Here is a 12487-nt window from a genome sequence, read left to right as displayed (position 1 = left end):
CACATTTACTGAAGCAAGCACATCATTTCGTGTCGCTTCTGTGGCACTTTTGCTTCATTTTCACTTCTATTTTGAGCATTATTGGCTGGGCATGAGGCCCAGTCTCTAAGTCCTAAGTCCAACACTCTATCACATGAGCTACCACATGTAAAGTTAATCACATTGGAATAAGTGTGTAAATGTAGGTGAGTCTGTAATACAAGCGTTAAAATTTATTGTTTATCAAATGATGCGTTGAGAGTAAAGCTGTTGTAGTTTTGTGCTAAAGTCAATAAAACGCACAGTTGCTGTAGTGCCTTCAGTGTTAATTTCATCAGGAATCTGCAGCAAAATGTAGAATGTGGCATTTAAAACTCAGTCTGCATCAATGTAGTTATAGTAACGTTCATTCTCTGGGACTAGGTTGGTCAAATGTCTCAGGCACACTACTACAACAGCAATTATTTTTTCCTTCACCCGACTCTCTGCCACAGTCTGGCATAGACTAAATAACACTTTGTTGTTCTAACCCTGCAGGAAAACCATGCATTCCACCTGGCATAATACAATTCTGTGGTTCATATGGGTCACTGGCCTGTTTCCAGCAAGACTTTGCATCAAAGGCCAGGATCAGCCGGTCCTGGACATGTGGGTGCCATACTTTTCCAGTTCACCAAAGGTCAAACTCTTGGCCAGTCTGAATTGTACCACATCTACTAATAGGCAAACACCCAATGCCACCTGCTGTGTCAGTATTGTCATATCACAGAGTCCAGGTGGCTCCACCTGTTTGTTACTGTGGCCTGGATGATTGCGAACAAGAGTAGACTGTGTCCAACATCACACCTGCTGCGTTATTCATCTGTTCTCCTTCCATTGGTGCAACTTTGCCAATTTATGTAAATATATGCATCATTAGGCTGTCAATACAAATACTAATGTTTAAGTTCAAACAGTGACCTTATTGATATTCACTGATTAACAGCTAAAGCATCTGTACAACCAATATTAACCCACCTCTACAGTGGACTCCTTCATCAAAACCATCCTCACAGTCTTTCGCCCCATTGCAAAGCTTGTTGAAGTGAATGCACTTTCTCGTCCCGGGGCACTGTATGTGATTGAGGGGACATCTGACAATCACCTCTGGTGTGCCTACAGAGCAGAAGAGAAGGAGGGGTGGGAGTTGGTTGGTTACATCAAGGTCTTGATATGCTGTTGAAAAATTTAAATAGAAATATAAACAAAAGTAATTCGTAGGAAAATGCCCCACGTAAGTGTAAACAGGATGGCTCTGTGGTGCTAGCAAAACTCAATTTGTTTAAGCATCCAGACCAGTCCGGCAAACAACATGGGTGTTCAGGATTCTTTCTCCATTATTTTTGCAATTATATTTGGTGATGCTAGTGGTGCAGAAATGACACACTTCACCTGTATTGTCAGTGATTACTTTACCTCATTAACCACTACTAAAACACTTTCATGCAAATGTATGAGGTTCAGACAAATGTTCTTCATTTGTTTCAATTTTCCAGGCTTTGAGGGATGCAAATGAAAATGGGAAACAATTCAATTGATTGAATTTGGCCTAAAACGCACTGCCAGCCTCAGCGTTATTTAATTTGGTGGTGCAAACATTCCTTCAGCACCATTTTCTCTCTGTTGTTCTCTTTTGGGAATGGATAACAGAATGGGTATAGGTTTCTCATTTGCCATACATCCGTCCTTTTTCTTATCCTAATGCATCTTAATTTGATTAGTGGGATAAAGCCAATACATTTCTTACTGTAAAAGTAAAGTTCTGCAATGTTTTGTTGATCAGCTTTGAGATTGTGGAAGCAGTTTAATCATCTCTAAAGACACATCCTCTGCATTTGACTCATAATTGTTAAAGGTATAGTTTACAAAACAAATTAAAATTATGTTATAATTTACTCACCCTCATGTCATGTTATTCCAAACCTGAATGCCCTTTCTTTCTTTCTTTCTTTCTTTCTTGCATCTGTCTGTACAGTTTATAAAGATGCAGAGAGCAGAAAATATTAGGCACACTACTGGTAAGTGTGTGTTCCTATTAGGCGTGTGAAAGGGTCGAGCATGCAGCTCGTCAAAATCAGTCGGTCTATGTCAGTGCAAGAATGTTTGCATTTTCAACAAATTTTATATATTTTCTGCACACTATGTATAGCATAAATTTAGCCAATACATGTTTAATTTCGCACATTGGAGAAGAACTTCAGGGTAGATATGAAAAGCATGTTTTGTCAATAACATATGCAATAAAATATGCGATAATATCAGGACTTCGTGATCTAAGTAGTAATTAGTTGTAAACCTAAAGCTTTGTTCAGAAGGCCTACTTTGTCAGATTAAAATGTAACTATATTACACAGCTGGTGTGTGGTGAGCATACAGGCTCACTATGGCTGCCATCACATCATCCAGGTGGATGCTGTACACTGGTGGTGGTTGAGGAGAGTCCCTTGTTCACTGTGTAAAGCGCTTTGAGTGTAGTGTCAGCAAAGCGCTATATAAAGGTAACGTTCATTCATTCATTCATTCATAAATAAACAGTATGAGAAAAGATTGTGGGAGAGTGAGGAGAGTTGGAAAGTAGTGTTGTCATTGCTTCATTTCCCCCATAATTTTTTATTTTTAAAAGTAATTTTGCACATGTAACTTGTTAATTTAGCCTTCTGTTTGTTAAAATTTCCATTTGTTTAATACTGGATGATACATTTTACAGAATGTCAATTCATGTCCCTTGGATATCATTGTTTTCTCAATGTATATTAATTCTTATGTAATGTATATTTGACACAATCCGAGGAATATCACATCGTATATTGCTGTCGCATAATCCATCAAGTTTATCACATATCACATTTTTCCTTTATATCATGCAGCCAAAGTGGTCAGTTCTAAACCTGTTTATTCTTCTTAAAAAAAATAAATAAAATAAATGGCAGAGAAATAGGAAATTAGACTTTTTATTTGAGGAAATAGTGTTATATATTACCAGAATGACTTTCATGCATTTTCTTAATACTAAAATTTTGAATATTTTCCTCCTTGCAATGTCCCTACCTGTCATAATCCTGCCATTTTTATCTTGTTTTATTCTTGTTGTGGCAGTGTCATGACAGTTTCCTCCACCTCTCTCTCAGGTTGTCCATGTGCTTGTGTTTTCTTCTCTCCCTCGTGTTTTCCCAGGTGCTGCTCCGCAGCACAAATATCATCGCTATGTCAGCACCGATTAGTGCTGCTTGTGTTTATGGGCAGCACCTGGTTTCAATTTCCCTTTCTATTCTGTTTTTTTTTTTTTTTTTTTTTTTGTCTTGTCTTCCAGGTCATGATGTTAAGCTTGTCAAGTTTCCTGTTGGTTTTGTTTTCTGTTTTATTTTGTTTTGCTGTTTTGGTTTTCTCCCTTGTGAGAGTTTTGTTTTCTGTTTCGTCCAGTTTTCTCCGTCGGTTGTTTTCAGTCCTTGTTTTGTCTAGTATTATTTTATTTCTCCCTCGTGAGAGTGTTGTTTGTTTTTTGTTTCAATAAAACACCTATCATTGCCATCTTGCATCTCTGGTCCTTCCTCATAAACCTTGACAGAACGATCTGACCAAATTTTGGACCCAGCGGAGGCATGAGGGGGGGTTTTATTGAGCCCAGCTCTGGCCCTTGGGGAATCAGTCTCCCAATGCCTCGCCCGGTTGCCCGATCCCTTGGCCTGCTTTCAGCACGGTCGTCCCATCGACATCTTTGCTGAGGAGTTTGATGATAACCTTAAGCAAAAATATCACGGTTTCACGGTATCGCGGTATTGCGATTACAGCTCTAAAATTTGTTATTTTTAAATGTCTGGGTAAAAAAAAAAACAATATATTTTTTTTTTTTCATTGAACACAATATATTTTATTTTTAAGCAACATATAGAATATTTGGAACAGTAGTTAACATGTATGTCAGGTTAAATAATTAAATAAATAAAATAAATAATTGAATTCTTCTTAATTAAATTAAAATAAATGCAGTTACTTAAGTGAGCCTAAACCTGCAGCTCAACAAGGTTTTTGGAGACATGCTCACTTTCTACACATTTCTCTTTCAGTCCAAGTTATGATGCAGGAATGTGAGCATGTTCACCTTTCCTGGATTAAGTTTGAAGCGGTGAGGTACGAGGATGTGCTCACTAGAAACACCCTCTCTGAGGGCACACTGGTGGCTGGGATGCAGATAAATGTTCTTGCTATGTTGCCAAGGAGAGGTAACTCTTGAACATGAGCCTTCCACCATGCCAGTGGGTCAGCATCAGAGGATATGGGAGGCAGAGGCAAATACAATTTAACCTCCATTTTCACTCTTTCTTTTAAGGGGGCATCTTCTCCTTCTTTGACCATTTGTTGTTTTTCTGATGTAATTTTTGTTTCAGCAAGCAAGACAGAGATTTGTCTTTCTTTGTAGCAGCAGAAGAAACAGTGGTGGTGGAGGTGCTGCTTCCTTGCTCTTGATCAGCAGTGGAGGCAGGTAATTCTTGAGGTCGCAGTGATGTCATTTCTGCCAGGTTCACAGCTTCCTCTACAGTGAACCTGATGGTGTCATCCTTGTTTTGAGAAAAGTTGAAACGGTGATCAATGAAGCAAGCAATGTCAATCACCTTATTGGCTTTCTCAGAGGAGTAACAGTGTTGCAGATCATCCATCATTATCTTTTTCATTTGTTTTGTAGGGCATCATCTTCCTCCTGTTCATTCAGTATGCCAGTGATGTGCTCCATAACAGGCTAAAAAGATGACAGGGTGGTCTTTGTTTCAGAACCCAGTAGATCTGTGAAGTCATTTAGAGGCCCCAGAAGTTGGTAAACCTTCTCCAAAGTGTGCACGTCATTGTCTTTTGGCATTAGATGCCATGAGCTTCTGTCTGCTGCGAGCACTGCACAACAAGCCTGCTGCTGTTCCAGAAATCTCTTAATCATTTTGAAAGTGGACCCCCATCTCGTCACTACGTCATGAATGAGTGATTTTTCAGGAATGTTCAGGATTGCCTGATTCTTCTTCAATTCTCTCTATCTTTTCCAGCTGCGAGAGAATCCCTGTACAAGATGCCTGCATGCATGTACAGCTGAGTCAACTCTTTGAATTTTGAGCACTTTGGCTATAGCTATAGTTTTAGGTTATGGCCAAAACAGCCAAGCCAAACACAGGGTAAACCTTGAGATGCTTTTTTCATGTTGCCTGTTGTGATGCTAGACAAACGATTTTTTGTGATGCTCCACTCCTGCAGCATGTTTTCAAAGAATACTAAGATGTCGTCAGCTGTGTGGTCCTCTGGAGAGAAAAAACAACAAAAAAACAGCTTTGAGGCAGAAGGACTTCAATTCCCAATCTGGAGAGAGGAAATGCACTGTGAAGTTGATGTATGGTTCTCCACTACCACCACTGTTGGTCCAAATATCAGTAGTTGCAGAAAATCACACCCCTTCTGCCACTTGTTTCTGCACCTGAGCCCTGACTTCTGTGTACATCTTGGGGATTTCATTCTTTTAAAATAATGTTCTTGACGGCACTTTGTAAAGAAGCGCTGCCATCTTCATTAGTTTCAAAAACCCAGGTGTCTCCACAACTTGAAAGGGCATCATGTCTTTGGCAATGAAGTATGCCACTGCATTGTTCAGGTCTTTAGCATGTTTAGATGTGGGTGCCTAGGTGATTTGTTTCTCAAATGTTTGCTGAATTGTGGGCTGACCTGCAGCTTTTGATGTGGATGGCCCTTTGCTGCTAGAGCTACTGCTGCCCTAAAAAGAAGAAAAATAAAGACTGACATTTTAATTTAACCTAAATCTGTAATTACATTTATTTTATTTTATTTTATCTTTTAATTACAATACTCATGCAAAATGTGTGTGTTCTGGTTATATATATATATACTGGATTAAACCTAAAAGTCAAACAATGAATTACATGATTTAATTGATTTTATGTAAAAACATATACTACTACTGCTAAGAATAATATCAAATAATGCTATAAAATTGATTATTGTTATTTCAGTGTTGATGTACATATACACATAAGGAGAGAGAGAGCGCAAGTGTGTGTCTCTCTCACACACACACATGTGGTCTCTCTCCGTTCAACACAAAAAAAGTGGCAAAGACACCAGAGAGCCAGCAGTTGTTTTTTGTTTTTTTAAATGTCGTGATTTTGAACAGATGTACACAATGGTGGAAGACTTAAACAAAAGTACAGACGGGATACCAGCTAAATTTAATTATTGTACTAAATCGCAGAAACATAGTACTCTGCTCTTCCCCGCTCTGTGAAGTAACGTGAGGGGGGAAACTAGCTGATGTTAGCTAGTTAATTAGCCATGTTATCTGCCTCGGTAGCAAGCCAATAGTATTTATTTCACCAGTGCTAAACACACAAACTCTCTTAGCTTGTTGCAAATGTTCATTTCAAGACAGCATTACCTTGAATAAAGAGTGATGGGTGGTGCTCCTGTAGATGGGATATCATATTTGACTTATTGCCTCCTCTAGCAGCCACTCTTCTTACAACACGTCTTACAAGTTGGATGTCCTTGTTTTCGGTACCCGAAAAATTCCCATACGGCAGACTTTGTCTATTTCGACGGGGTAAAAAGTTCCAGGGGTTCACCTCCTTCAGCCATCCTACACACAGGTGACTGACTGCTCACACCAACCGGAGGGGGACGGGTTGTGTTACTCTCTACGCTGCACACAACCTGAGGGATTCCTGCACTTTCCATCTTTGACGAGACATAAAAAAACAGCTCATACCACAGGAACGGTATAACTGTCACTGCCAGTGCTCATGGAGGTCGTTCCCCCTTCACTACCAGTGCTCACGACCACGGAGGTCGTTCCCCCATCACTGCCAGTGTTCATAGCCATGGAGGCCATTCCCCTGTCACTGCCAGTGCCCATGGCCACAGAGGCTGTTCCCCTGTCACAGCCAGTGCTCACGGCCATCATACTGTCATGATCCTGCCATTTTGATACAGTTTTATTCTTGTTGTGGCAGGGTCTTGACAGTTTCCTCCACCTCTCTCTCAGATTGTCCATGTGCTTGTGTTTCCCCAGGTGCTGCTCAGCAGCTCAATCATCGTTGCTATGGCATGGCTGATTATCTCTGCTTGTGTTTATGGGCAGCACCTGGTTTCAATTTCCCTTCCTCTTTATACTGTCTCCTTTGTCTTATCTTCCCTGTCAAATCGTGTCTCCAGTCCGGTTGTGTCTTTCAGCTTGTCAAGTTTCCCATCGGTTTTGATTTCTGTTTTCTGTTTTGGTTTTCTCCCTTGTAAGTGTTATTTATTTATTTATTTTTTTTCTGTTTGTTCCAGTTTTCACCGTCAGTTGTTTTCAGTTCTTGTTTGTCAAGTATTATTTTATTTCTCCCTCATGATTGTTTTGTTTGTATTATGTTGATTACTTTTTTGTTTCAATAAAACACCTATCATTGACATCTTGCATGTTGGGTCCTTCCTCATAAACCTTGACACTACCAACTTTTAAACCATACCTACGCCCTTAGCAGCAATGTCATCAAATGGTGTCGCCATTAGACTGTCTTTAATATAACTTCAGAAGACTTGAAATATAGAGCATGAGGAGTCTTTCATTTTCATCATATGGAAAAAAAATCAGACAGTATATTATTCAATAATTCCACATAAGAAATAAGTCATACTTAATTTGTCAGTGAACTATTACTATTACTATGCACTTTCTCAATGCACAACTAAAAAAAAAAACTCACTTTTTTTTTTCACTGCATCTCACTTTCATCTCCCTTATACTCCATGCAATTTTGAAACGTTGTATTACAGCACATCTCATGTTACTGCCTCCATAGGATTAATCACTTTTGTTTTGTTTTTTTTTTTGTTTTGATTCAGTGGCTACATACTGTAAAGTTTAGGGAAATTTTTAACAAAGAGGAGAAAAAAATTAAATAAAATTGGCCAAGGCTAAACAGATTACAATCTATATTAAAATCAATTTGTACTGTTATTGAGACATTTACTTGATAGCGTTACAATGAAGTCATCAAAAGCTTGTTGCTGAATAGAGTAAATATATCATAGTTGTATATAGCCTTTTCCTCCATTAAAAATATTATCAACAGTCTATAAATGTATTCTATCCACAGAGTATATGCAAATGTATTTACTCAAAGACATTACACTATACAGTAAACAGATGCTCACTGCCATGTGAGCTATGCTGGTAAGCTATTCTGTATCACCGTATGTGTGTGTGTGTGTGTGTGTGTGAGAGAGAGAGAGAGAGAGAGAGAGAGAGAGAGAGAGAGAGAGCCTTAGAGATATGTATTGACACGGCTGCACCAAGAAGCTGCTTAAAGATTCATGAGGCACATAGGTGACCCTCATCTGCTTGAGCAGCCACAAGAACACATAACACATGTCTAAGTAAAACATCGACTTCCATCTCGCACACTGTGAATATGTTACATTGTACCTTAACTACATTGTTATCAATTACCATAACTGCAACACAGCCAGTTAGCGTGAGATTTATTATGTGTTATGTGACAGGACCTCTTACAAATCTCCCAAGTCCCAGTTTTCTTCGAGTTCTGATCCTACACCACTGAAAACATCCTTGGAAGAGTTAGGAGTTATTCAATAGCTTTCACTGAGACTTTAAGTTAAAAATATGCCACAATTAAGAGGGCTGTGAAATAGGGATTGTCATTTCTTAACATAGACAATTATTTACTTGCTAATCCATAATGAAAGCAATTTTTGGCTTACTTCCACAAAAACTGTAAATTATGTGCCTCTGTAGTGTGTAAACATTGCTCTGTTTGTTTGAGCATCTCAACAAGCCCGACACTGCAACATCGGCTAAAACAAAGGTTTGAGTTTGAGGGGGGACTATCTGTTTGTTCAACCAATGGCTTTAAAAAAACACGGAAATATGACAAAACAATTTTCTAGACCACCATTTCCAAAGTGCCAAGGATATTCTATATTAAGGAAAGTCAAATGTAAGTGACTCCAACTTATAATATTTCTAGCATGAAAACAAAGGCAAGCTAATAAACCTCACAGCCTCATGACTTTTCTTCGGAGAGCTGGAGGAGACAATACAACATAGGCTTTTCAATTAAAATGTCATTTGTTTCAATCCACGGCCAGCTCTATACATGACAGAGGAGTACTCCAAATATTTAACAATGTCTGAGGGATTGCTGGTCCCAAATATGTTGATTAATAGCTGTGCTAATTTTCAATTAAAACCATTCAGATATACTGGCAAACATCTCCCTAATTATGCATTCATGAGGCAGTTTTTCATTATTTATGAGTAAATACAGCACCAAAACAATCAAGGAAGCCTGTGTCACAAGCATTGCTCTGTTAACACAGTGCAGTGAGGGGCTGTGACAAACTGTGATTATCCTTATAAAACTGGATTGTCAAATACAGAATTATTCCACTCACAAACTGATTGGAGACTAATCTATTCAGATTAGAGGGAGAGATGAATATTCAAGAGTTTCAGATGCACCATGCTGAATAACACAGATGGCGTATGTGCAGCTGAAGGATGATGGGAAATTTCACTTCACCCTGTACCAATTAGAAGCCAGATAACACCGATGGTGAAACACACTTCATCACTGAAAAGTCGTAAAAGTGGGGGCAGAAAACACATGCTTGGTATGCTTCTACATTGGAGAACTCTGACACCCAGTAATCAAAGAATAAAAAAAAAGTAAAAGTCAGAGTTAGGGAAGCTAATTTGTAAACTGTAGATTCTGTAGAACTGTAGCTAAACTGTAGATTCCCAAGCTACAAGCTGCTCATAATTGAAAGTAGTTAGACAGTAGTAAAGCTACTGTGAACTGAAAAAACAAAAAAAACAAAAACTATTTAAAGCAACAAACAAAAATTTGCTAAATACATTCAAGCTATTTAAGGGGGGCAATATATATTTTAATAATGAGGATCTCAATTAGAATGATTTCAATTTAACTTTAAATGTAATACATTTACACTACATACTGTACAACTACTAAAACTGAAACACTCTGATAAATCTATCTGATAAAAACATGGTGAACAGTGCATTTAACTACAAACAAAGAGGGTCAAATACCTCAAAGTTAAATTAAATCAGCAAACTGTTTTTTTTTTTTTTTCATCCAGTTCATTTATATGAACCATCCAAATGAACTTATTCACTAAGATGAACACTACACATAAAGTCCTGTTTGCACATGCAGCGACTTTATCGCTTAATGTTACTAGTCCCTCTAGTCGCAAGTGGGCTTTCCTACTGCTGTCACTCTAACGTTATTGGTGGACTGCACATTTGTCCATATCTTAAAAAAAAATATGATCACAGATGAGACATATTGCTGGTAAAACTAAGAAGATGCCAAGGAATTAATTTTCTTGTCGCTAAAAAAGAACAGTCGATAGTGGAGAATAATTTTATTATATCCATGTATGTGGTTACAGACAAATCTTATAGAACAGTGAAATCGCTCACAGAAACCTTAACCTCTCCTCTGTCTCGCCTGCACTCGCCACCATTATCTCACAGGAGATGGATGATGGGAGCTCCACTGAAACCGCCTTCACTCCTATTGGTAATCGATGCCAAAATGTACTCGTCATATGCATAAATTTAAACTTTCTGATGTCGCTGGACACGCCCACATCTAGTCGGCAGAGATCACTGTCGTTCGTGTTGCTGAAAGCACCAAGCTCTCATTGAAAGTAAATGAGATCATGACACTTAGTCGCTGGAAGTTGCTGCATGTGTGAACAGTGCTTAAAGGGTTAGTTCACCCAAAAATGAAAATTCTCTCAGATTTACTTACCTATAAGCCATCCCAGATGTGTATGACTTTCCTTTTTCAGCAGAACCGAAGTGAAGATTTTTCTAAGCACATTTCAGTTCTGTTTGTCCATACAACGCAAGTAAACGGGTGCCATAAGGCTGCTGGCTGTTTGATAGTCCAAAAGATATATTAAAGCAGCATAAAAGTAATCCACATGACTCCAGTCAATCAATTAATTTCTTCTGAAGCAAACCGATGGGATGGTGTTAGAAACAAATCGATAATTAAAATATTTAAATTTAAATCATTGCTTCCGGTCAGTGCTGGATCACTGTTTGAAATGACCTAACTCTCACGTGATGTTCGTTCCTCTGCTGTATACAAACCGCGCGCTTCCGACTTCTTGCGCGAACGCACCATTGCGCTTACGTCACTGATGTGTCGACTGCTGGCAGGAAGCAATTTTTTAAAGTTAATAAAATTTTAATTATCAATTTATTTTTTAAGCAAACCTATCACTTTGCTTCTGAAGACATTAATTGATCGACTGAAGTCATGTGGATTACTTTTATGCTGCCTAAATATGCCTTTTGTTCCATCAGACAGCCAGCAGCCTGATGGCACCCATTTACTTATGGACAAAAAGAGCTGAAATGTGCTTATAAAATCATTAGTCATACATATCTGGGATGGCTTAAAGGTAAGTAAATCATGTGAAGGATTGAGCATTTCACCATTGCTTGATCAGCCGCAAACCTGCATGCGCAATACAATATTGAAAAAAACAGCAATGTAGCTGAAGGTATGACAAAACGTTACATACAGATACTTGTTACAGTAAAAGCAAAACTATGTATAAAGCAGCTGAAAAATGTGGTTAAGTTAGTAGAGTTGCTACTTTTAGTTAAATACTCCCAAGTCAACTGATCATTAGAGCACTTTGGGATAAAATTTGCATGTTTTCCAAACAATTTGAGATTTTGCTACAAGATGTCAAATATTCTGAAGGTAGAAAGATGTAGATCACTCAGGATTGGACTAGAATATTCTTATAAAGGCTAAGCAAAGCTCAAGTGCTAAATTGCCTTTAAAACTTTGATAGTAAAGAATGGCCAGTCTAAGGTCGGTGCAATAGCATTGCTGCTTCTTTTTGAAGAAAAGAGCAGTTTAAGTCCTCCTATAAATGATTATCTCATTTGAATTCATTACAGTTTGAAGTCCTCTGCCATGCCAGCTGTCTGGCCCTGGTGTTAAAAGTCCTTCAGGATGAAATGTAAATACGAATATCAATTAGTCGCCCAAAGAAAGAGTCTCAGGAAATCAAATGATTTGTGGTGGACAATAAGCATACAGATGGACTCTGTATTCCTGCTCCATACTAAGTAGGTCTTCAACAGATGAAGAGCATTTTGGCCTTATTAACTTGGCGGAATGGCTGCATTGTTAATATAAAGATAGTCCCCTGCCAAAATAAACCCTTTCTGCAGTCCCTTCCCTACCCCCCACATATTGCTTTTAATTAAAAACCATGGTTATATTTACACACTTTTCTCAATGTGAGAGAGGAGAGGTCAGCCAGAAGCATGTAATCCGTCTACTTAATGTGTAAAGAAAGCCTTTCAGCTGAAATCTGACATTCTGTCTCTTTAATCAAGGAATTTAAAATAATGAATTAT

At 38.3% G+C, this 12487-nt stretch overlaps 1 protein-coding gene across 1 annotated transcript in view; it reads right to left on the bottom strand.

The window, feature by feature from the left end:
- The window catches only part of LOC127446903 (low-density lipoprotein receptor-related protein 1B-like), a 491131-nt gene that overhangs the window by 294583 nt on the left and 184061 nt on the right, over positions 1–12487 (bottom strand). The window contains exon 3 of the mRNA XM_051708221.1: positions 997–1134. Coding sequence (XP_051564181.1) covers positions 997–1134 — 138 coding nt within the window. The remainder of the gene's footprint in view (positions 1–996; positions 1135–12487) is intronic.

The sequence above is a fragment of the Myxocyprinus asiaticus genome, chromosome 10, assembly GCF_019703515.2.
Source record: "Myxocyprinus asiaticus isolate MX2 ecotype Aquarium Trade chromosome 10, UBuf_Myxa_2, whole genome shotgun sequence".
NCBI classification, from domain to species: domain Eukaryota; kingdom Metazoa; phylum Chordata; class Actinopteri; order Cypriniformes; family Catostomidae; genus Myxocyprinus; species Myxocyprinus asiaticus.
Note: the sequence above shows the minus strand (reverse complement) of the source record. Positions and strands in the feature narration are given on the sequence as shown.